Source organism: Harmonia axyridis, chromosome 2 (genome assembly GCF_914767665.1).
Source record: "Harmonia axyridis chromosome 2, icHarAxyr1.1, whole genome shotgun sequence".
Lineage (NCBI taxonomy): Eukaryota > Metazoa > Arthropoda > Insecta > Coleoptera > Coccinellidae > Harmonia > Harmonia axyridis.
The window spans coordinates 31686876-31713861 of NC_059502.1; the positions used below are offsets into that span (position 1 = coordinate 31686876).

Genomic DNA, 26986 nt, shown 5'->3' on the forward strand with positions numbered 1-26986 from the left:
GTATAGATAATCACGGTGGATAAACACATTATTAACAAATTTATAAAAAAAATTGTGAACCCTTCGTTTTTTTCTTCCAAATTTCAATAATTTATTCCTTGCTATACTATCTGTTTTAACAAAAAAAAATTTTAATCAAATAGCTACTTCTGGGTGTTGATGTTTCTGTTTCAGTTAGTTTATAACATATTTTTTCAAATGAAGTTTTCAATATAAAGTCATATAAACCCTATTATTTTCATCATTAGGAACTACTTATGAAATGTAGAGTTTTTTCATATAAATGTTATGAACAATAAAGTATAATAATATTATTCACTGCCAATACATAATAGTAGGTATAGATCTGAAGGGAAAAGATAGAGTATCTTGAAACCCCTTAAGACTTCATTAACATTTTTCGAACTTCTTCAGTAGGCATAAATAGTAATTCTACCAACTGAGGAAATGCTTGAATTAATGGATGCTTTTAATTCTTACTTCATTCGAATACGGGCAACGCAATATCTCAATAAAAGCATTTCATTTTATCGTCTCTTCAATTTAAACGTATTGATCTCCTCCTCTTGGGAAATGCAAAATAACAAACAGCCCATCAATATTTTATGATCTCAACTCCCTAGCGTCGTTTCGAAAAATGAAATAGAATAATAAATTTCCTTTCCAATTAGCAGCTTCATGAAATATTTCTTGTTGATAAAAAGTTAAAATGATTGTCAATACTCAATAGGAAAGGCTGAACATAAAACCTAGAATTTTTTTCGTACAGTTCCATGTAGGACTTATTCTAAAACCCAACCACAGATGCAATTTATGTATCAATTCTTCCTTTGAAAAATATGATATCTTCATAATTTATTAAGATCAATTGAAAAAATACTTACCATTCTTGGATTGTGATAACAATCTTCAATGTTTTAGTTCATAGCATATTGTCATTAACTTTTTCGGTACCTGAGGTAGGTTTCTTATTTAGAATTTCATAAGCTTTTAACATTGTGAAGGTCTTCCTAGTGAAATAGTTCCAATTTTACTGGTAGAAAAAAGGCAACAAAAGCATTCAATATCATCTTCAGTCCACATCAGTGGTCATGTCTCCATCATTCCATTAGTTCCCAATAGATGCAGTGCTGCCACTTCAACTTGAATGTGATCCGTAGATTTCATCGTAAAAATCTTTAGATTCTTTTTATTTTAATCATTTTGGTTTGAATCTGGTTTCAGTATTAAATTTAGGTCGAAATTCGACTTTTTAAGTTTTCAGAGGTAATTACAAATCGAATAGTTTCTATTATTTATCAATTAGAACTGAAAATGTTATTATTAGAAAGTAGAAGTGGCTTTTTACTTATCCGTATTTGAGACATAATTAAATACATATTCATATTTAAGTAACGAAACATTTATTTTATGGAAATACAACAGGTAATAATCAACAACAGTTAGTACGCGAATAAAAGATACAAAATAAATAATTTTAAATATTCAGAGTTTTCTTTCAGATCTTAGTAGGATAGATATCTAATACATTCTCAATATCAAATTCAGAATCATATAATAAATATTCAACAGAGCGGGCACAGTCAATCTCTCAATTCTCATTGTACTTCTCAAATACCTTTACAGTCTCTTGAGGGTAGAATGGGTTTCTTTCGGCGTAGTCGTCGATAATGATAACATACAAAATATTTTGCGTAATTTAGATATGTTGGGAAATAACAGCACATCATATTTAGAAACTAGGTACCAAAAACCGATATTGCACTAAGTTTTGAATCGGAAATTCTCGATAATTCCTTTTTCCAAATCTTGAATTCAAATTCAAGTGTTATTTCGTTAGCTGTTTCTAAATACATTTAATATAATTTTATACATTTTTTTGAATCAGTCGAAGAGTCATTATTCTGATTTCCGATCAAACACTTGAATGAGACAGATTGATGTTTGAGAAATCTGTTACTAAATCGGAAATTTTGAAGCCAGATGCTTTTATTGCTTTGCATAACCTTTCTCGAGTAGCACAATTGCGTATTTTTTATGGTCGAGTAATGCCAGATTGAGCATACAAATTCGTCGTCTTAAGGAAGTATTTTTGTAGGACGTGTTCAACCATGATACTTGAACAAAGAAATAATAATAATTCTTTTTATCATGCTGTTCTGCCATTCCCAGCTTAACAGTCGAAAATTAAAGATATTGGGACGAAATGACAGAGCGATATGGTCAGAAACGACTGCCTAAACACTGAGTGAAATTAGTTATCAAATACAAAAGTCCAAAAAAAAAAAGAAAATATTAGGTACCCCAAACAGGCCAATTGAAAAGTCCCCGATCTACCATAGTAAAACAATTTTTTTTTGGCAAAATTCGTTTTTATTATTCAACATAGTTGCCTTCGAGGGCGATACAGCGACTATAGCGATCTTCGATCTTCCAACTTTTTGTAGTACGATTTGTCTTTCGCTTCAAAATAGGCCTCAGTTTCGGCGATTTACTTCTTCATTGGCGCTAAATTTCTTTCCAGCGAGCATTCTTTTGAGGTCTGAGAAGAGGAAAAGGTCGCTGGGGGACAGATCTCGCGAATACAGTAGATGCAGAAGCAATTCGAAGCCTAATTCATGCAATTTCGCCATTATTTTCATTGATTTGTGACACGGTGCGTTGTCTTGATGAAACAGCACCTTTTTTTCTTCAAATGGGGCCGTTTTTTTAAGATTTCATCCTTTAAACGATCCAATGACGCTATATAATAATCTCTGTTGATGGTCTGGCCCTTTTGGGTGTAATCAATGAATATTATACCTTGTGCATCCCAGAATACTCCTGCCATAACCTTGCCAGCTGACTATTGTGTTTTTTTCTCGCTTTGAATTCGGTTCATCGTGTGTAGTCCACTCAGCTGACTGTCGATTGGACTCCGGAATGAAATGATGGAGCCATGTTCCATCGATTGTCACATATCGACGAAGAAACTCAGGTTTATTGCACATAAACAGCTTCAAACACTGACCAGAATCGTTAACACGTTGTTGCTTTTGATCGATTGTGAGCTCCCCCGGACCCATTTTGCACGCAGCTTGCTCATGTACAAATATTCTTGAATGATATATCATTCAAGAATGTATTTGAACGTGTACATCATATATGATGTACACGTTCAGATGATATCTTCACAACGTCTGCTATCTCGATCAACTTCCCTTTACGGTCATTCAATATTATTTTGTGAATTTTTTGATTTTTTCGTCGGTGACATCCTCTTTTGGGCGTCCACTGCTTTCACCGTCTTTGGTGCTCATTTCACCACGTTAAACTTAGCATACCAATCAATGGTGGTTGATTTCCCAGGTGCAGACCCCGGAAACTTTTCATCAAGCCAATATTTTGCTTCAACATTATTTTTTCCCTTCAAAAAGCACACTTAATTTTTTTTTTCATCTTTTTTCAAATAACAAAAGTAGCTACACTCACAACTCAATATCTCACAAGCTAATGGTCGGACTGCTGTCAAATTTTTACGCGTACCATTTGAAGGATGGTACTAACTAAAAATCATATGGATTCAAGACCTAATAGGTCTAAGACTTCCACTTAATGTCATGCAGAAAAATCAATTGATGAATTTTGATATTATTAATGGAACGATAGTGATCAAATTCATTTATAGTATTTGGACTTTTTTAAAATCAAAAAGCGAAGAAATAAAGAAGTATCAGCAGACGTGACAGAACGGCTGCTAGGGGGACATTCGTCATTTCACATTAATGGAATAGTTCAAATCAGTGTGAGCTTTCCAATTAGCTATGTGAATACTTTATTTGTTCTTACATTTACATCTTATTTAGGGGTATGTAGGACTCCCAACAGCTGATCGGGTTATAGTGTGCTGATATATTGCTTAGCTAGCGAATACATAGATACATATACCATTTACATACCGATACATTCATTTTCTAGGCAATTCTTGGACATACAGAAGATGCTCTGAGTGAAACCCTAAACCATTTTTATTTTGTGTCTGCTCACATAATCTCAGATAAGCCACAAGGAAGATGGAACGTCAAAGAAGAAAAATTTACCTCTTTATGCTATGCGGGTCATTTGCCTGGATATACAATGAATTACAATCATCATGGTTTAGTTTTTTCGATAAACACAATCAGTGCCAAAGATGTCCAGCCAGGAAAAACACGTGAGTAATGGGTTCAAATGTATTAGCTATAAATTCAGATGACTTCAACACCTGTTATAATATTCTGAATAGTTTCCTGGCTCAATTTTCGGTGATATTATTGTAGTGACTTTTTGCGCGCAAATTCAATTGGTGAGTGGGCGCAATTCTCTGCAGATTGGCACCGCTTGGGATAAAAACCCAACAGTTCCACAAAAAAGTCACCACAATCTACTATGGAGGTCTACAAGGCAGGGACCACTGAGTCCAATTCTGAATTCTGATGACTCCATCAGTGAAGCCGGAATTAAACAACATCCTCTCAGAGGATCTCCCTTCATGAGACTCATTAGACGCAAAAACATGTCGTTTTCCAACTATTTGTAGAAATGCTTTTCTCAGTGCACGCAACACTTGGGGCACTTAATTCAGATAACAGATTTAGATGTCAGAAGCCGCATTTAAAGCTTGCCAACTGCATAGAAACTGCACGTAAAAAAAAAATAAAAACTATCACAAAACGTTCGGAACGAAAATGAATTCGTTATTCTTTTCGAGAAAATGAAGTCAAATTCAGTAGACATGATTGCCTAAAAAGCAAACATAGTGCAGCAATTTTCCAGGAGAACACCAATAATGGCTTCAAGGTAAAACAATAAAGCCCAAAAAAAGTAATAGCTATTCTACATATTTCAAGTTGGAAACATATTTCGCTATTAATTAGTTAATTATTTATTACGCAGTCCCTACGAGACCCCTCTAGGAACTATAGAATCTCATGTCCCATGGTTAGCTTCATTCCTTTCGTCGGCAGAATCTAAGGCGAAGTATTTAGGGGCAGCTCGGTTGTTTATTTACTCACTAATGATAGAAATTAGATAATTAATGTTATTTATTGCACACAAAGTGCAATATCCCCAGGAGAAACCCATGTGGTCCTTGTTGTGGACTTGTGGACTATTACCTAATAGATAAAGAGTATCACTTTAACCGCAAGGGTAGATAAAGTAACAATTTAAAAGCAAGGGTGGATAAAATGTTTTAACTTTTTCTATTCCTTCTCATGAATCATCCTAGATTTTTGGGGCAACAATAAAGTTCCTGCTTCCAACGCTGCATCTTCTACGTCTGATTGCAGGTTTTCTTCTTTTTATTTTCCGTACATTTCGTATTCGCTTCGTACACAAAGAGCCAAAATAGTGAACACTCCGCGCAAAAACCAGAATGTAAAATTTGTTTCACATTCGTTAACAAAATATTTCATATTCCTTATAACGGAGTAATACAGTTGCAATTTTTGTGCCAAAAACTTGGAGACTTGGAGGGTCGATCTGTTCAGACTGCATTATATCAGTTTACGGAAAGGGTTATAAGACTTCTGGAGGAGGATAAACTTGAAAAGCTGGGTATTAGAGGTAGTGCAAAAGACTGGATAGCTTCATATCTTTCCGAGCGATCGCAGAGAGTGTCTATTGTTAAAAATGGCAAAGATGTAAAGTCAGATATAATTGAATCAAATTATGGGGTACCTCAAGGCAGTGTTATAGGACCCATCCTATTCATAATTTTTATAATAGATATATGTGATGTTATTGAAGACATCCTAAAATTGTTAACTTCTTTTGTTGATGACACAAATTTGATGATTGGTGAAAATGATTTTGATGATATCAAGGCAAAAACACTCTCAATTTATAATGAATTAAAATCGTGGTTTACAAAGAACAAATTATTAATGAATGAAAATAAAACATCAGCTGTGCTATTTAGCACAAGCAGATCGCAGAAAATGAGGGAAAATGTGTTGGATTTAAAAGGTTGTAATGTCAAGATTGAAGAGTCAATTAAATTTTTGGGGGTATATTTGGATGGTTTCCTTAAATGGTCATATCACATAGATTACCTGTCAGGGAAGCTATGTCGTGTAGGATTTGGAATCAGAACATTATCAAGGTATTTGAGTCTAAATAATTTGAAAACAGTTTATTTTGCAAATTTTGAATGCCTTTTAAGATATGGAATTATATTTTGGGGATCAAGCTCAGAGGTCAATAAATTGTTTGTGTTACAAAAAAGGGTGATGAGGTATATTTTTAAAATGACTTCAATTCAATCATGTAGGGGATTATTTAAGAGAAATAAAATGTTAACAATTTTTGGTATTTATGTATTAGAATGTTTGCTTTTCTTTTTCAAGAACAAAGATATTTTTTCAGTTCACACAATTAAAAGTATTTACCCTTTAAGATCGCAGAACTTACATTATCCTATACATAGGTTATCTCTATCAGAAAAGCACCCATCTTACATGTGTATTAAATTGTATAATAAACTACCTGATAGTATAAAACAGATGGATGATTTTAAGAATTTCAAGAAAAATGTCAGAGAATATTTGATTTGTTTGGAACCATATTGTCTTAATGATTATTTGAGTTAATTTTAGTATTTTTGTGAATTTTGGCAATTTGACACTATTTCTTTTATGTATAGTACACTGTACAGACATGATATGAAATAAAGAGTATAAAAAAAAAAAACGACTTTTGCCTATACGCGTAGGATTTTTCCTCGCCGTCGGCTTCTCACTCCTCGCTAAGAGGAACATTCACTCAATCCCAGATATTTAAAATATCAGAAGGGCAGAGCTCGGTCGTGTCCGGTCCTTGTGGTCCCCCTGGTTCTCGTCGAACTTCTGGTCCTCTTACACGCGATCCTTGGACCTGTCCTTCGTTTCCTAGGAATTTTCTCACCGTCCTTGCAGTACCTAAAAGAACAGCTTTTTGCATTATATTACATATATACTCACTAAGTCCTAGTTGCTTGATATTTCTCTTGAGATTTTTGGGTACTATTCCTGTTGTTGAGATGATAATTGGAATAGTTCTCGTTGATATCATTCCCCACTGGCGCTTTATCTGAAATTCGAGGTCCCTATATTTTGAAATTTTTTCGACCTCTTTTTGACGCATGTTGTTGTTATTAGGTATTGCTACGTCGATGAGTATTGCTGCCTTTTGTTGTTTATCAACTAGCAATATATCTGGTCTGTTGTGAGGGACTGTTTTATCAGTCAAAACTGTACGATCCCAGTACAGTTTATAGCGTTCGTTTTCCAGGATGGTTTCCGGTCGGTACTTGTAGTATGGCACTTTTTCAGAATTAATTAGTGTTAATTTAGTTGCCATTTCTTGGTGTAGTATCTTTCCTACTGCATCGTGTCTCTCTTTATATTCATTTCCTGCAAACATTTGACATCCTCCCGTGATATGTTGGATTGTCTCGTTCGTTGGACACCCATAACGGCATCGATCGTCAGTAATAGTTCGATCCTTTATGATATGTTTGCAGTAATTTTTTGTTGAGATCACTTGATCTTGGATGGCTAAAAGAAATCCTTCCGTTTCTGGATACATCGCACCTGATGTGAGCCAATAGTTCGACGCTTCAATGTCGACATGATCCTGGTTCACCTCGTTGAAATGTCGTCCATGTAGGGGCTTTTCTCTCCATCTTTGCAGTTTTTCTTGGATTGTCTGGTGGTTGTATGACAATTGCTCCTTGTGCAGTTGTAAAGGTGTTGATTCGTCTGCTTCACACAGTACTTTGTAGATCTCTGACGTGCCTGATTTGTCTTTGAAGTATGTTCGTAGGCATTCAATTTGACCATGGGCAAGTTCCATGATGTCTAGCAGACCTCTGCCTCCTTTATTCCTCGGCAGTGTCGTCCTCTCAATGCTACTTTTCGGATGGTGCTTGTGTGCTTTCGTCATCAAGGTTCTCATTTTGCGTTGCAGGTTTTCCATATCTGTTTTGGTCCATGGAATGATACCGAAAGAGTATGTAAGAATTGAACATGCATATGTATTGATAGCTCTCGTCATGTTCTTGCTGTTGAGGTTTGTTTTTAAAATTTTGTTGATTCTCCTAATGAACTCAGTTGTTAAGTCTTCCTTCATTCTTTGATGGTTTATTCGTCGGTTTTGTTTCATTCCTAGGTATTTATAAAGATCGTCCGATTTCATTGCTTCTATCTCCTGTCCATTGGAGAGAGCTATCGGTTCATCTTGGATTTTTCCACGCACTACGCTAATAGTACGACACTTGTCCAATCCGAATTGCATCCCCACGTCTTCCGAAAAATTTTCCACCAGTTTGACCATAATTTGCAAGTGGTTTTTGTTGCCTGTTATAAGTTTGAGGTCATCCATGTATAGCAAATGATTGAGTGCAATATTATTTCTGTTTCCTTTCACATTGAAACCTTTTTCAGTAGCATTCAGTTGTTTAGAAAGGGGGTTCAGCGCCAAGCAGAACCATAAGGGACTCAACGAATCTCCTTGGAAAATTCCCCTTTTTATTGGAATATCTTTAGTAGTTATGTTCGCTGTAGAGAGTTCGATATTCGTTCTCCAGTTGCACATTGCATACTTCAGAAAGTTTATTGTAATTGGATCGATCTTGTATATTTCCAAAATTTTTGTCAGCCACCCATGTGGAATAGAGTCGAAGGCCTTCTTATAGTCAAAATATGTCATAAAAAGATTTCTGTGTTTTTTGAAGGCTTGGTTGCATATGATGGAATCTATTATCAGCAGTTCCTTCGATCCTAGTGCATTCTTGGAACATCCTTTCTGCTGTGCTGTCATTATATTATTTGTCTCGCAATGTTTGTAGATACGAGATGCTATACATGATGTGATGATTTTATATATTGTTGGTAGACATGTAATTGGTCTGTATTTTGATGGATCCGCTGTGTGTTGCATATCCTTCGGTAAGAGGTAAGTGGTCCCTGTTGTTAAAAATTTGGGCATTTCCGTTGGATTACTTATAACATCATTTATGGTTTCAACTAGCCTGCCGTGTATACACCAAAATTTTTTCAACCAAAAGTTGTGGATTCCATCTGGGCCGGGTGATTTCCAATTGTGTATGTTTTTCAATATTTCATGGAATTCTTCTATAGAAACTGCGTTATGCGGCATTTGGTCCATTGTCTCACAGGATTTCTCTTCATTTCTTATCCAATCAGCCTGGGAATTGTAGGGGGTTGGTGTAGCCAGTTGATCTGTCCAAAAATTCTCAATATCCTCGACGGTTGGATAACTTTCTGGTGTTGCTGACATATTATTGTTTAACATTCTATAGAATTTTCTTTCGGAATTTTCAAAAATCATATTATCCTGTTTTCTTCTATAGCTTTCATTGTATCTTCTGAGTCTTTCGGAGTACACACTAAGTTTTTGTTTCAGTGTGTCTAAAATTTGTTGAGCATTTTCATTGTTTGGATCAAACGTTGTATGTTGCCGGTGACGATCCATTATTATATTCACCATTTTTTGTAATCTTCTAGACGGCGAACCTTTTGCAAATTGGGTGAGCCTCCCAATTTCTTGGCGGATGCTATGAACTTTGTCTTCTAGCCTTTTTTGCCAATGTGGTTTATTTTGTTGTTTTTCTCTGGCTGGTTGCTGACTTTTAGGTTTTGGCTTCACACCTAGCACTGTTGCTATTGAAAATGCTGCACAGTATATGATGAGGTGTAATGATTCGAGATCATGGTAGTCAGAAAGATACTTGGGTATAATCTCCTTGTTGGTCATGACCAGAAGATGAGATAGTTTTTTAGATGTCCTCAATCTTGGCAGAATCGGTCGTCTCAATGGATCTGTGCCCTCAAAATCTATAACGCATCTATTCATTGTGGCAAATAATCGCTCCAGTAGTTCTCTTTGGTCTTCTTCTGGATTTACGACGGGTGCAGCATATATATTCCGTCGTTGAGCATCACTTATTGCTAACACATCTGCGTTGTTTTGTTCCTCAGAGTTCATTTGTGCATTGATGTTGTGTTGGTTTTCAGCACAATCGTAGTTTTCTTCAATTGTCGTTTCGTTGTTAGTGAGGTTCCTATTCTGTAGCCTCAGTTGGACTTCATTTTTTATGGTGTTAAGTCTCTCATCGGGTACAAGTTTATTTCTCAATATGACCCGGTATTGGTCGGCTACTCTTTGCTCAGAAACTTGAAGTTCGGGATAGTTTCTGTGGAATTCTGCAAATAATTTTTGACGGTAGCCTATTTTATCCTCTTCCATATTAGTCACTTCATAATATATGCGCATGATCGTTTCATTTATCGAACTTGTCCATTTCATGCGTCTTCTTGGTAGACCTGCTTGGGTGAGTGCTGGTTGGGGATCCTGCGCAGCACCTTCAGCGGTCGGAGAAACTCGTGTTATTCTTCTCCTAGAATGTTGAGATTGTGGAGGCGTAGCATTTTGTTCGACAGACGCCCGTCTCCTTAGCACTCTGTCACCGACGTCCCGCATACTGTCATGTCCAGCGCCGGCTCCAGACACGCCCTGACGAACCTCAGGCAGCGGCTCTATATTCCTATTCCTTAAATTCACCATCATTCATGGGTTCCTCCGTGTCGTGGGGGAGACGGCCTTTGATCGCTTTTTACGATCCGCAGAGCTACGGTGGGAGAATTCTTGAGCTGCTTTCCACACGGCTTCGTCCGTTACCCTGGACAGGGACCCTTCGACAGGTTTCAGCTTCCCGGGTCAGAGAGCTCCTGGAATCTGCGGTGGGCAGGAGTCGATTCAACTCTCCTGATAGGTGAATCGCTAGAGATTCACCTACCGCTACCCTTAAGAGTATTATTATTATTATAATAACAAATTTCTTTGTGTGGGTTGTGGTCCTTATACTGTGACTAAAGTAGTTCACGGCCAAGGACAAATTAGGGAAATTAAAGAACGGGATAAAAACACTTATTCAATTTATTTCCAACCCACTAAAAATGTGTGAAGAAGATGATATTTAGATCTAATCGTTTTTTAAGGATCGCTGGACACTTGGGTCGTTGCGGCTCGGTCGCAGGTACTTTTTCGTCGGTCTCGGGAACAGATGTGAAAATCTTTAATCTTCTCGTTGTCGGTGTAAGTGTTGCACATATGTTGTAGATGTAGTTTCTCGTAGACTGGTCTGAAGTGTCTGAACTCAACTCAATTGCCTTATTCGCCCTGAAATGCCGATTTTTATGGGCATTCAGGCCGTTTTCCATTCGACCGTTAGCAAAGCCTTTCTACGGATCCCTTATGGGTGTGGCTTTGATCATTCCAAGTTTTTACACCGTTTTTCTGTTTTTAGCATTTTGGTTCGAAATTTAACTTAAATCGAATATTTTTGAGGGAATCGATAGATTCCCTACACAGTCACCCACTAGTAACGAAGTTACGAAATCATTGTTAGGTACTTCTTTGGGAAGTGTACCTTCCTACCGGATCTGGTTTTTCTGGTTTCTGGGGATACTGCTTGATCATTGGCTTCGTTTTCTACTGGATCTTCTTTGTGATCTTCCTCATGCTCTTCTTTTTCAAAATTGTCGAATATGTAGGCTGGTTTTGAACGGTCGATTGTCACCGTCGTTTCTTTGTCGTTGATCTTGATTAAGAAATGTTCTGGATCTCTTCTCAAAACTTCGTATGGTCCGTCGTAGGGTTTCTGCAGGCCAGATTTTGGGCCCTCATGTCGGACGAAAACAAATGGTGTTCCAATGCCTTGAACACGAAGCTGGGTCGTTTTCCGTGGTGGTTGGCGTTGATGGGTCTTATTCTTTTTATTTGTTGCTCAGATCCACTACGAAGTCGGCTGTGTCTGCACTGTCATCCGTACTTGTAGCTAGGAATTCTCCGGGCAATCTTAATGGCTCTCCGTATACCATTTCTGCAGCGGTTGATTTCATATCTTCCCGCCAGGCTGCTCTCATTCCCAGAAGGACACTGGGAAGCGTTTCGGTCCAACGGTCGTTGCTGTGGCATTTGATCGCTGCCATGAGCTGTCGATGGATTCTTTTCCACCATACCGTTGACTCCTGGATGCTAGGCTGTGGTTGGGATATGGTTCGTGCCAGTCAACTTATATTGCTCGTTGAACAGGCTTGACTCGAACTGTCTCCCTTGATCTGTGGTGATCTGGAGTGGAGTGCCGAACCTCGCTATCCAATTCGTGTAAAACTCCTTAGCGATGGTGGATGCTTCCTGGTTCTGCAGGGGAATTGCTTCTGGCCATCTGGTAAATCGGTCGACACAGGTGAGGCAGTATCGGTAACCCTCGGCGTACGGCATGGTGATAATGTCCATGTGTACATGATCGAATCGACGTACTGGTGGCGTGAAAGTCCCTGGTGGAATGATGACGTGACGAGTAACTTTGGATCGCTGACATTCTAAGCAGGTGCGGGACCATTTCCTGCAATCTGCGTTAACTGAAGGCCAAACGAAACGTTGCTTCCCCATCTTCGTAGTTGCATTGGTACCAGGGTGTGCCAGTCTGTGGATCATGTCGAATACTTCTCGCCGGAATTGCTTCGTCAGGAATGGACGTGCTTGGGGGGTCGACGTATCGCAGTACAACATCTATGATCTATGCGGCTTCATTGTATTGCCTTGCAGTCCTTGCAGATATCTCCGTAGCTCGTTGTCGTTCTCTTGTGATCTGGCCAATGCTGCATAGTCCAAGGTGGGAGTAATTTGGTCCACTCTTAAAAGGGCATCGGCAACGACGTTCTGATCTCCTGGGACGTAGCGTATGTCTGTGGAGAACAATTGCCTTATTCGCCCTGAAATTTCGATTTTTATGGGCATTCAGGCCATTTTCCATTCGACTGTTAGCAAAGCCTTTTTACGGATCCCTTATGGGTTTGGCTTTGATCATTCCGAGTTTTTACACCGTTTTTCTGTTTTTAGCATTTCGGTTCGAAATTTAACTCAACTCGAATATTTTCGAGGGGATTTGATAGATTCCCTACATTTGAAATATTATTTTTCACCTGAATTTGAAGAAAAATTTGTATTGCACACGACGATAAAATCGCATTATCTTCTCGAGAGTAATTAGCGACTCATGTCTCGACGCTAAAATGCGCTCTCAAAGATAAAGTTTATTAAACACAGGTAGATAAAAGCAGCGAACACAACTAATTCACTATGTAACAGTTTCAAATAAGAAAGTCGCCAGATTTGACCCATATTTATTAAGCATGTCTTGGACATAATTGATGACAGAGGGGTTTCATTTAGTGTATCCCCTACAGATTTCAAGAGCCTTTTCTAATGAAGTTGTATTAAAATAGAATTAGTTGCCCCAAGAACCCCAGAACAGTGGCGACGCCAGCTTTCAAAAACAGGGGTGGCCAAGGAGGGGCCTAATTTTTTTTGGGGGGCCAAAGTGAAGCGAAATTATAGTTCTGCTAATCTCTTACCCTTAGAATGTCAAATTTAAGGGGAGGGCAGCAGAATTTTAGGGGAGGGGCAGCAGAATTTTAGCCTCCCCTTTAGCGTCACCACTGCCCCAGAACCTAAGCGCATCTATGATATATGATGTAGGTACTTGGTTTTTTATCTTTTCTCCAGTCCATTCAGCGAAAACTTTTAAATATACGATTTTCTTTTCATTTCAAGCACGCCATTTTCTGACCAGGGCAATGCTAGGAGCTGAAAATTTTCTGCAGGTCCAGCAGATTCTGCGGGATACAGGAGTTGGTGCAGCAGATGCGTGTTCAGTAAACATGACCTTTTTACAGCAGGAAGGTGATAGAGTGTTCCATAATATCGAAATCGGTCCAGCAATCAATTCTAGTGAAACACAACTCAGTGCCTTAACGATAAGTTGTGGAGAACATTTCTACCATACCAATGAGTGAGTAGAAAGCTCGAAGTTATTATTATTATGGATATTGTATATCTTACAAATTTCACACAATTGATTTCCTTCATCTCAGAGAATATGCCAACTTAATTTATAAAACATCAATTGAATCTTAGAATATTTTATTTTTATACTTTTATTCTGGTTAGATTCGGTTACCACGCCCACTCGTCCTGGCATTTGTCATTTTAATTTTCAGATTCTTTTCCATGACATCTAACACTCAAATACTTTATTATTTTAATATTTTCAATTATGAAACATATGCCCTTCATTAAAAACTTTTAGTTGTTTACAATATATCGAAATTTTGAAAATCCTTTTTAGGAAGGGTTAGAAATTTGGAGATGTCGCCAAAAGAGTCGACTGTCGACTAACCCTTGCGCATCGATATTTAATACCAAAAGTAACTTTATAACCACTTTTTGATATCCAACTTCTCGAAAACTTCACTTTCTAGTTGATAATAGGCGCAGCACAATTGTCTGCGCGAAAATTTCAATTACGCGATTTCGTTTGTTTTTTTAATCTTTTCAATTCTAAAAAAGGATTTTCAAAATTTCAATATAAAGGGTATTGTTTCAAGGATACAATCGTTTCATAAGATTTTCTTTCTGATCATTAAGAGACTCATTCAAGTTTCAAATAAGAAAGATGTGTCCCAAATATGAAGGAAATATAGTGGATGGTTCACTTGTTATGACCTAGAAAAGAAATGAGCAAAATTCATTAATCACCTTGTATCTCGGTAACCAAGGCAGTGAATAAATGGGGTATATCTAAAACCACCTCTGTTTTCTCTATTCACTGTTCACGTTTTTCTGTTTACTAATGAAACACCTTGTATATATGGCCCACTTGATTGTCTCCGATTCAGTGAACAGTGGCAGTTGCAATAAAGATAAAAAAAATATAAATCAAATCTAAACTGGGCAATACTTTCAGATTCCAAAGACTGAAAGAAAATCAAGCAAATCCATTAATGCTTCTCAGTAGTAAATGCAGATCTGAAACTTTCAAAAATCACCATCCGCCTTCTACTTTTGAAGATGTTGTGGAGATGCTGAGTGATACGTCGCATCCTGAACAAAAAGTTTTCAGAGACCAACCAAATGATTATGTTAAAACTATTGCAGTTGGTAAGTTCTTAATTGCAGAGATAGTCTCAAAAATACTTTTTGATATGATCACATGAATTGGGTTCTTATTGAAAATATTATTGATTTCCCCATAAGATTTCTGCATGTACCAATCCTCAGTTCCTATTATTGCTTTTTTCCACAATACTAATATTGCCAGTTTATATGTTTCGATTTGTATTGTAAAGTTTTATGGTGCATAAATATATTATTATCTTCTTTGGAATGTAGTTAATCTCTTGCCAGAAAGGATAAACTTATAGTAGAATCTACTTTTCTATTTTCAGTAGCCATCCCATGTATATTTCAGTTTTGTGAAGTAGTTGTCATTTTATGAAATACTTAAATTGTCCAATTGCAAAAGATGTCAACTCAAACTTAAAACATTTTATTAATTTTTCAGGAATATTTGACTGCAAGAAGAAGACTTGGAGTCTTTACTCTGATAACCCAAAACACAATGAACCATTGGTTGTACTTCCATTAGTTTTGAAGAATTCAAAAACTAATTAATAGCCTTGAGTTTGGATCACATCCATTACTTTTCCATCAATGATGTGATATGTATGACTTAATTATATCTATACGCTATAATGAAATATCTCATACTTATTCCAGATATTTTTCAGTGAAAAATTTGCAAAAATCCAATACAAATTTAATTTTCATTATTCATTTCATATTCATTAATTATTGCAAATATTATGTGTTCTCAAGTATTATGAGAATTGTGATGTTAAATTTGAATGTATATAACATGTAGGTATGTGTAAAAATGTCTAGATTGAATAAATAATGTTCATGACCTGGAGATTTAGTCATGAGTATCAGAATCAGATATTTCATTTTCTATTTCTAGATCACCGTTTCTTCAGAACCTAACCTTCAAATCCGTTTTTGTTATAAATTTCTCGAGTTAAATATAAATTAGGGATATCTATTTATAACATAACGAAAATATTATAAAATTCTCAAAGTAATTTATTCATTCTGTGAGCTGGGCAAACAGAATATTGCATTAAAAGGAAATAAATTCAAACAATAAAGTTATAGGCTATTTACTTTAGGTATGAAATGACGTCACTCCTATTGGGATTTCAGTATCAACCAAAAACTTCTTGTTACTACTCAAAACATTAAGAAATATGGGTATATTTGCTCACAATAACTCGAATAACATGCAAATTCCGAAGTTTTCGAATCAAACAGAGAACCAAATTAATCAGCATGAGAATATTGTTGATCTTGATTTTATGACATCATTTCATACCTAAAGTGAATAGCCTAATAACATACTTTTAGTGAATAAATAGTTTATTCTTTTTATATATCACATGTCGAGTCTCCTTACTGAATAATTTTTGTTATCAATCCTGCAGCGATAGTAACCCCACTTTGTCTCAGCATTACTCTTCCTAACTCTTTACAGTCACTGTAAAGTTCCATCCCGATGGCCTTTGATAATTGTACCTGTACAATGGCACTTGTATTATTCACAAGAAATCTAGGGTGTTTCTTGATCTGTTCTCCAGTACTCTTGTTTAATTGAGCTACCAACTTGCAAATCACAGCAGGTTCTTCTAAAGATTGATGGTGCAATACAACCTACAAATAAAATGTATATTAGAAAAAAACTGCAAACTATACTCAAAAATAATTATCACATCAATCGATTAATACTAAAAATTTCAGGAGTTTAGGAACATTCATTAAGTCTTCATGTTGAAATTACTCTCTCAAAATTTCCGCATTCAATAATCAGGGGATATACCGTCCCTTGAGATTAATAGTAGTCTAAGTCCAAAATCACATCTTTTCAGGTGAAACATTTTTCTATTCACGACAACAATTATATTCACTACAACTTATTATATTCCCATCATTTCTGGGATTCCCGAGGGTATTCCTCTACGTCATTGAGATATAATACTTCTCGACCAAAATTCGCCTTGTTTTATGAGCAGATAGAATACAAAATCGGCAAAATGGAAATTTTGGACTTAGAATTGTTCTCGTCTCAAGGGACGATACATCAAAAAATTCAAGAGCTTCAAAATAAAAATGGAATGAAGAAAGCATATCTATATCATCAATAATAATCAAAATAAAGCGTTAATCAAGAAGCTACTGAACTGTGGTAATAAAAACTGAAAAATATTCTAGAGTAATTGAAAACCAAGTAGGCAATTACAGAAATAAAAAAAATATAAGGTTGATATAAATACATCTTATGATGTCAATAGAACTGCAACTACATACAATCAAACTTAAAACTCACATTACAACCTTTAGTAATTGGTACCGTCAGATTAAAAACAACTATCCTTGTTTCAAACTTTGACGCCACCTGGACTGGATTTTGGGGATCACATAGGATATTTCCCACAGAAACATTCTGCATATCAATACCAGATAACGTAACAGTAGCCTGATCGCCAGCAAATACTACATTTTGTGATACTTCATCTATCGATAAAGATTTAACACTAGCTGTTTCCTTATTTGGACATACTAGTACCTTGTCACCAACATTTAAAGCACCTGTTTCAACTCGTCCAGAAATACAAAATGCTGATCCAGTACCCTGAAATCCCAAAAATTAAGATTAATCGCAAACAACTAATTATTGAATAAAAAATATTTTTGCATATAATTTTGTCACAATTACTGTAATTTTCGAATTTTCAGCCGGAAAATGTATCAATCGGCCAGGTTCAACTCACTGATAACGAATCCCTGGTCAAATTTCATTCTGTCTGTTCGACCGTCCGTAAACAAGATAACTTTCGAATAAAAAAATCCTTAAAACCCAAAATTTTCAGGGCGAGTTCTGATGCCATTCGTTAATGGGCAAATCAGACTAAATAGAGGTTCAGTAAATATGGCCGTTCAGAATTATGTTTTCCTGATAATTTCGAAAATAGAGATTCGATCAAGTATTATTTGGCATTTAGATGTAAAATAACAATTTTAAGTTTCTTACAAAATTTTATATTCATGACATCACCGCAAACAGAGAAAATTTAAAAATATAAAAAAATTGATATTCCAATGCCAACAGTTTCGAGTTGAGATTTGGTGTGTGAATATAAAATAACAATTCCAAGTTTCAATTAAAATTTCGATCTGACTAGATTGAAATTAAGTCGTTATTTTTAAAAAATTATTTTTTCAAATTTGATGTAAAGTATCGATCAAATATTCATGCTGAACTTGAGGAAGATCTTATTATCAGAACTACCCATCTAGATGAAATAGCCAATGACAATATCATAATAAAACACATCTCATATATACTATATCTATGGTCTTCAATAGGGACATGCATGAAAAAGCTCCAACAGACCAAGAAAATGCTTTAATTCAAATTTTTTGTTACTTACCTTGAATATATCATTTATTGATAGCCTGAAGGGTTTTGATACTGGTCTCAAGGGCGGACGAAATCCATCTATGAAAATAATCTAAGTGAATTCTATTGTTTTTCATTAGAATACTTGTATACAGAGATTTATCATTACATCTCTACTTGTTTCTTTCAGTCTCTAAATGTTACAAATTACCGCAACCGATAAAATAAACTTTTAAAGCATTTATCTTCAACCTTGTATAATATTTCATTACTCACAAACTGTGGGGAGTAACATAATATCATATTCAACAGCATTACAAGTGATTCACTCAGAAGGAATAATTTCTACAACTTCATTTTTGAATAATTCAGCAATCTTATGAATGAAACAATTACATTTTTGCAAGAAATGTTTTCACCATTGATTTTTCCAGGATCATTATCTGAAGAAAACATTAAAAATGCAGTAGATTGGAATACACTCACGTCTTCCAATCAACAAAATGAGTCTTACAGACTTAAGGAACAACAGATTTATCAAAGTAATTTAAGCTATAGTGATTTATCAAAAATTGTCTAATGTACAACAATGTCAACATTGAAATTAAAAAAAACATACCTATAACTTCCAATAAACTGGGACCATTGTACCATATCAAGAGATTATCCTCAGTTGGCTTCTTCACCAAATTCTGCCCAGTGAGTCCACTACATGGGACATAAGTTATATCAGAATCTTTGAAGCCAGCTTGTTTCAAAAAGGATTTCATTTTATCAATTATCTCATCAAATCTCTGTTGTGACCAGGAAACTGTATCTAATTTGTTTATAGCAACAGCAAGTTGAGTCACTCCAAGAGACCTAACAAGGAGTGCATGTTCTCTGGTTTGGCCTCCAAAATCAAAACCAGTTTCAAATTCACCTCTTGTTGCATCAACCACGAGTAGAGCAACATCTGCTTGGGCAGCGCCTGATATCATGTTAGGAATGAAATCTTTATGCCCTGGTGCATCCAAAAGAGTCACCTATGAACACAAGTGCAAATAAAAAGATCTTCAAATACCAACATCCACATATAAAAGTGAAAAGAAACAAATCTTGTACCATTTTTGTGTTTGTTTCAAATTGACACCTTCCAACATCCATGGTAATGCCTCTTGTTCTTTCCTCCCCAGTCTCATCTAGAACCCAAGCATACATAAAACTCTGTTTCCCTAGTTTTTTGCTCTCTTGTTCATATTTGTGCATTGTTCTTTGATTTACCTGAAAAAATAATGTAAATTAATTCCAGCAAAATTCAAAGATTTTTATTTGTTTTCAATAGATTAGTTATTTCAAACGTATACTGGTACTGAATTATGGACACTCAACCTCAATTGAATTGTTTAATAATATTCAGTAGTCAAAATGTTCCTTAGAGTTGTGTCTCAACACAACTTTTATTTTTGTGATATACATAATAAAATATTTTTTTTTTATTTCAATTCATCAAAGACTTTAAATTGAAATCAGGGAGTTTATTGCTGAATAAAATAAAAACAAAGTAATTTTCCATTATAACTTCGCAAGGGTGGTTCCTTGGACTACCTTTTTAGAGTTCTAATCATAACAAAGTGATATTCTAACAATAGCCACTGTTGCAATCATAATATGCCATGAAAACATAACATCTATATATCTTAATATATAAAACACGTAAACCAAACATGATTAAAATATTTCAGCTATTGAATTTTCTTATTCTAATTTGTTATCTTCCTTCAATGTCATTTGGTACAAGCTCAATAGAATTATGCTTTTAGTTCTTGAACAAAATTGAATTCAAATAAATATACCTGTCCCATTGCATATAGAATGTGGCCCATCAGAGTAGATTTACCAGCATCTACATGTCCAATAACAATCATATACAGATGTTCTTTCATATCACCACGTTCCTTCTTGTATTGATCTTCACTTATTCTTGCATCTTTTTTGTTGCTCTTAGCCTCCTCTGCCTCTTGATTCTGGTTAACAACTGGTGTACCTCTTCCAGATGATGGTGACTGTGATCTTGATTAAACAATACCATAATCATATCAAAAATAAAAAAATATCCTTCAATTTCAATTTTTCAACACTTCAAAACACTAAATAAGTCTATTACTTTATTTGCCATTCTACAAGTACTATTATTTTATATTCAAATTTTCTACTGATTATACTTTCATCTTGTATTGATTGAAGCTCGATCTTCGTTCTCAAAAGATAATTTGATTTTTTTCCTTTTAAGTTAAGAAACACTGAAACAAGATCTTCTAAAATTTACAGTGCTCACTTGATACTAATATATAATTTTTGGTCTCAAAAGTACAAATTATTGTACTTCGTAATGTCCTTTGAAAAAAATTTTATTTACTATCACGGGTTTGGAAACAAAGAGTTCACAAAATCTGAATATGAATTGAAAAACACATTTTATAATTGTCAAGTTCGAAATTTGATCATATTACTAATCATATAGTATTACTCAAAAATTATAAAGATCATTTCAATGGTCAATAGGATGTTACATTTATTTATAATGTCCTTGTAATTTCAAAGAATAAATAGTACTAATATAAAAATCACAAATAAATAATAAAATGATGTCAATTATATTTTCAATGATATCTGTATTCTTTGTGAGGACAATCCTAAAAATTCAATAAGGTATTTTTCCCAAATGACTAAGATTCAATCAATATAAAATTTTCAAGTTTTCCATATTTCAAAGCCCCCTAAGCATCTGTGAGATCTCACAAAAGCTCACTTGTGTTCTATGTAAATTTTGTTACTGTCTCCAATAACTACCTCAGGCTAAGATGTAAAATATTGGAACAGAATCTCAGAGTCAGAAAACATCTACCCTGACTGGTTAATTCAAATCCAGGACTTTTCAGTCCTCTTCCCATTTGAATAAAATACATACTAATATTTTTTCCTCCAGAGAAAAATGTAAAAAAAAATTAACATTCACATACCTTGAAATTGTAGCTGATGAATCGATTTCAAAACCTTTGATAATGTTGACAGTAGTTGGAACAATAACTTTTGATGGGATTATAGTTGTTGTTGGTAGAAAACCTTTTAAAATGCATAACATAAAACAAATGAGAAAAACTATTCTACAAACTCCATTTCTATATGAACTGATGAAATGAAAAGCTGAATTACTTTCAAAAACAAATCACAGATGTTGAAGCACAATCAGTCTTCATGATATATTGTAAATAAAATTTCATGCATGGATTCTTTTCTTAAAAACTCTTCAAAATCCCTCAGATTTTCATTACATTTTAATACTCCGAGAATTTTGTAAATTGTCAAAAAATCTATTAGACATTAACAAATCATGTTAAATCTCTCACCTACAATGGTAGGTAAGCTTTAGGAACAATTATTTCAGTCATACCAACACAATTCTTAAATATTTGACGGTATATGAAGTCTTTTTGTAATGAATTTCTTGTAACTTGGTTTCTTAGATGTAATAATCAAGATTATTGGTAAAGATTATTGAGCGATGAGGATAAATGTTGAATAGTAAATATTACTGATGTCTTCACAAACTCTCATGCCATTCATATTTGTATTTGTCATCTTTTACGAATACATCTTGGGAAACTAATAATTTTGAAATTTCATCATTATTATTATCATACCATTATAAACCATAAAATTGTAATGAGGTCATCACTATATATTCATTTCTTCTTAAATACAAGGTCAAATACAAAAAAAGAATAATATCAAGGTCACTATAAATTATACACATTTCACTTATAATTTGTCACAAATTTCTTCTTACATGTTTCTTGATTTGATCGTCAGGTGAAGGTTTTAAAAAATTAAAAACAGTCAATCTAGGATCCAACTTTTTTTTCTTTCTTTTGCAAATTTTTACTTTAGGTAATGTATATCTGAGACACAACATAAGTCCCATTGGAGATGGTCTCTTTTCAGAATATTGATGTCGTTTTGTCAATAAACCACTGAGATCCATGGTGCACTCCAAAATGTTGTCTTCCTCTTTGTCTATTTCTTCATCTACAAAAGGAATTTCAAATTGTTCTTCATTGGAAACAGGTCTGAATTTCAATTTCTGAAAGTTGTTTCTTTGAAGAGCTGCTGTCAAATTAATATCAGAACTGTCATCATTTTCATTGTTACCAAGCGAGGGCATACTCTTCACTTGAATCACCTTCAGCTTGGAAAAGTCTTTTGATAATGATGGAAGACTTGTAGTCAGTGTTTGTTCACTTCTAATTCTTTCCACAAAATTTTGACTTTCTTTTCGTTCAATTGTATTCAAAAATGAATTCAATTTATCATTTAATTTATTTTTTATTCCATTCAACTTTAATTGACCCTTAGGTGATATATTCTCATTTGATAACGTATGTTCCAAAATATTTCTTTCCTCTTTACCACAGTTAGGTTTAACAGAATCTTCCACAGAAGTCTGTGGATGAAATAACTTGAAACTAGAATTAAGTTTTAGTTTACTTGTGAAATCACTTGAAATATTATCCTTCAGTACATCATTTTGTTTGGATATTTTAGAAATAAAAGATGCTTCATGAGATTTGTTTCCTGTCTTAGTGTCTTTAGAACACATCTTCATTTTAGTAAGAAATGAAGCAGTTTGTGGGAGTTTATTCTCTATTTGAGAGCCAGTTGCACCAGAATTAATATTGTTCTTTATTTTTGCTAAAAACATGCTAGTAAGATTAGAATCAGAGGATGATGTCATTAAGGATCTCGATGCTTGATGTAAAACCTTATTGACACTTGAAGTACTTGGGCTATCACATTCATCAAATGAATTTCTATCCAAAAGTATTTTACTTGTATTATTTTTTGGCTGTGCATTATTTGGAGAGCAGTACAAGTTTGCTGAAAAATTTACTTCATCTATAGATTGTGGTTCAACTATCTGTGCAGTGAATGATAATGAATTTGTATTGAAAGATGAGCAGAACCTTTGTTTAGAGTGATCAAATGATAAATTTGTTTCATCTTACCTTACATAACATCCATTGAAGAACCAAAGAGTTACATGAAAAATAAAAAAAGATATTTTAAAAAACTATCAATCAATAATTATCACAGATTAAGAATTTTTGAAAAAGTGTTAGATATGTGAAAATTTCTACATGCAAAAAATGAGAATGGTTGTATCAAATGCATGATTCCTTGAAAAAACAACTCATGTGAAAAACTTGTATGAATTGAATACTTATTTGAACCTAAGGATACAACAATGGAATGACTATCCAAATTTTCATTTTGTATTTTCTGGGTAAATTATTCAGGAATTAACTGCAACCATTTTTCTCATTGAATTCCAACTCTATTGAAAAATTAGGGCAAATTGAAAGTTCAAATGTCAGAAAATACATTTTAACTCAATCGCATAAAGGTTTTAAAAGACGTTGCATTCATAAATAGTAATAGGACATGGATTTACGAGTTTGACATGTTAACCAAACAACAAAAATTGAAGAGAAGGCAAAAAAATTCATCAATAGTCAATGGGATATTAATGTGTTCATCAATTCAAGCTTGAAAAGGAAGAATATCCACAAATAGTAAATATCAACAAAATTGTTGAGTATAAAATAGCAAAAAATTACAGTTTAGTAATGATATAATCAGGAATATAAATTCATTCAAATTTCTATTCATATTAAATGAGAGATTGAAGGATATCCTTCTGCTTTTTATGCAGTCAATCGAAGACTCCAGAATTCCAATGCATTCGTGACTATATGGTAAATAATAAATACTAGCATTGCATTGTATAAGGAAAAACTCTAATAATCTCTAATTTTCAATTGGCATAGGGTAAATGCACTGGTTCTCGACCAGTTAACAGAAACATCGATTTCGAGCACGATTTTTTCACACATAAGCTTATCAAATTTTAATGGTGTTGGTGTTCATCGATTCTTTGGCGAGTTTCAAATGATTTGTCATCTAATTTTAAGCGTTCTTTCCGCATTTAACCTTTGAAATGTGAAAACTTATAGAAAATCTCAATAACCTCGGTTCTCGACCACGCCGCAGAGTTCTCGACCATTTTTGTGTTAGTTTTCGACCACTAATAATAGTGGCCGCTCCACTTAAAAATTTTATAAAAAACTTTAGAGCGAGATGAGTGATTAGTTCTTACTTTCGTACCGTACCATCGACATCACTACCTATCACTCAGATGGGTTTCAGATGAGGTATAATCAAGTAAGAAACACTCGGAACGTAAAAAAAAATTATTTTGCAAAAGTTTCCACTTTCTATAAATATTTCAAAATAACAACTCATACAACATTATTTGGTTATTTTGCTCTTAATATCTATTTAGAAACTAATGAGTAAATAAAATATAAAACACCGACCACCAGTGGTCGAGAATTAAGTACAATCAAATTGGTTCTCGACCGCGAATAAATAAAGGGTAGAAATAAGTGTTTCAACGTTAATTCGGTGGTCGCAAACTAATATTCACAAAGTAGATATATAAATGAATCAAGGTATCGAAAAAAAAACGAAAATGATCCAACAGAAATATATCAGTTGCAATGAACAATTATTGAAGTAACATATTGGTTCTCGACCACTTTGGTCGAGAAATAAAAGATACAAATTTTCCAATACCAGTTCGCGACCGCCGAATATTAAACAAAAAAATATACATTTATTTGCTTTTTGATTGAAATACACTCGAAAATATATCTTATAGTTGATATGGAACAAAATATACACACATAATTCATTTAAAATAAGAAATAATTACTATTTTCTGGTCATATATCACAAAGCACTTTTCTAAGAGAGGACGAGAAAGAACCCTTTTCTATGATAGACGATTATAAACTAATTTTTAGCGCGAAAACTCTGACCTATATCACTACTATGCAAACTATCTTGGAAGGGTAGAATGGTCGAGAACACGTACCGCGAAAATATTTTGCACTACATGATATATTTTTATTATTATTTCATCTCAAATCACGGAATGGTCGAGAACCAGTGCCGGTCGGCTAACCAGTGCATTTACCCTATTTAGTGTTTACTTTATTCTTCAAAATAAACTATATTGTATTGTTAAAATTTGGTACATTGTTATTATTCATTTTTTATTTGATTTTTGAACTTCAACATATCAATGTTCTTCTGTCATACCGCTGTAGTGTAGATAATATTTATCTTCAACTTTCCCAGGTTAATTTCATTATTCACCAAAGCCACTAAATGCTTAGTCCTGAAAACCGTCTGTTAAATGGGCAGGTATGTCCTACTTCCTTCCATCTCAATAACAATTGATTTCTTCTACTGAGATGTTTTGAACAGATCTATTCGTCCATTTGAGATTTCATTTATTCCAATTATGTCCCATAATAACAGAGGCTACCAAAATTCATAGGATACATCAAGTATTGAATATATAAAAGCATTATTCAGGAACAAAAATTTTTCTCTCTACTAAGTAATATTTGACCTACTACAGCATTTTATCACCTAAATATCCATATTAAACTCTCATTAGAGCAATCTCATGTGAAGAAATGATTTAGAATATTTCACCTCATCCAATTTTTTGGAGTGTACCTATTTTCAATTTGTAGCTGAACCCAAAAAGTTTTGTTTTGCATCAATATATTCATTGATAATTCAATTTCTAATTCAAAAGGATTTGAAAATTCATTATGCATTGAATAATAATGGATTTCCATTTGTGTTTTAGTTCATGAAATGTTTTTCTTTCCATAAACTCAGCTTCACACAATATACAACATGCCACAAACTATTAAAATAATCACCTTTATCTCGTCTTTCTGTTGGTGGTGAACATTGGGATTTCAAAATAGAGTTGACAATTTTCTCGCAATCGAACTTCTGACTAATAATTATCTTTACTAATTCATGTCTTGGCATCCTCATTGGAGCAAACACAGACTTGACATGTTCTAAACAAGATTCTAATTTGGCTTTATCTTCGTCTGTTAATTTTAGAACCTGAAATGATTTGAAATATTATTTACATGCTATAAACATTCTAGTAAATCATATAAGTATAAAATGGGAATGTTTGTTTACATTGTAAAAAATTCAATATGAGTATAAAGAATTAAGTTGTAGGAATATATTCAAGTATCTACCTCTTCTGATTCATCTTCCTCTTCAATATCTTCTTCCATCGGATAATCACTTCTGGATTGCCCAGATGATTCCCTGTTATACATAAACTGAGTGTGGCTTGGTGAAATATATATATCATCATCAACAGAATGTCCATACACATCATCATAACCATCATAATCTAAACAAAAGAGTTCATGAATGGAATTGATGATGAATATAGCTCGTTACCTTCAGAATAATCCATATTTCTTATATCTCGATGACGCGACATGTTTGTAAGTATTTTAGAATAACCCTTTGATTTATTTCCCAATTATCAGTAAATCTGAAATTATTTTATTAAGTTATAAACATTTGAGGACTTATAATACAAAGTGAATACATACTCTATAAAAGTGGAAATTTCTTTTCCTTGACAATTGAAATGACAGATTTAAAGAGTTA

At 34.2% G+C, this 26986-nt stretch overlaps 2 protein-coding genes across 3 annotated transcripts in view; one reads left to right on the forward strand and one right to left on the reverse strand.

The window, feature by feature from the left end:
* Positions 1-15865, forward strand: part of LOC123674268 — a 36133-nt gene extending 20268 nt beyond the window's left edge. Inside the window, exons 4-7 of the mRNA XM_045609247.1 lie at positions 3958-4192; positions 13642-13879; positions 14834-15027; positions 15431-15865. Of these exons, the coding sequence (XP_045465203.1) occupies positions 3958-4192; positions 13642-13879; positions 14834-15027; positions 15431-15540 (777 nt within the window). The 3' untranslated portion in view covers positions 15541-15865. The remainder of the gene's footprint in view (positions 1-3957; positions 4193-13641; positions 13880-14833; positions 15028-15430) is intronic.
* Positions 15866-16323: 458 nt separating this feature from the next.
* On the reverse strand, positions 16324-26986 carry LOC123674266 (HBS1-like protein). 2 transcript variants are annotated; one of them, XM_045609240.1, is made up of 11 exons: positions 26929-26986; positions 26771-26867; positions 26560-26720; positions 26221-26416; positions 21382-21484; positions 20215-20431; positions 19484-19642; positions 18999-19404; positions 18411-18478; positions 17306-17611; positions 16324-16632 (listed from the first exon to the last, which is right to left on the reverse strand). In XM_045609240.1, the coding sequence occupies exons 2-11, from the start codon at positions 26811-26813 to the stop codon at positions 16375-16377; spliced, it is 1917 nt and encodes a 638-aa protein (XP_045465196.1). In that variant the 5' UTR covers positions 26814-26867; positions 26929-26986; the 3' UTR covers positions 16324-16374. The 2 variants fall into 2 exon arrangements, with proteins under 2 accessions (XP_045465196.1, XP_045465197.1); XM_045609241.1 differs by lacking the exons at positions 16324-16632; positions 17306-17611; positions 18411-18478; ... (3 more) ...; positions 21382-21484; positions 26929-26986 and adding an exon at positions 22080-23419 and having other exon boundaries at positions 26771-26921.

Coding starts and splice junctions, on each gene's coding strand:
- LOC123674266 (XM_045609240.1), bottom strand. CDS start 26,813: ATGTCGCGTCATCGAGATATAAGAAATATGGATTATTCTGAAG. Junction 18,479..18,998: donor CAGTTTATTGGAAGTTATAG/GTATGTTTTTTT, acceptor TTATTTTCATAG/ATGGATTTCGTCCGCCCTTG. Junction 16,633..17,305: donor CAATTACTAAAGGTTGTAAT/GTGAGTTTTAAG, acceptor TTTTATTTGTAG/GTTGTATTGCACCATCAATC.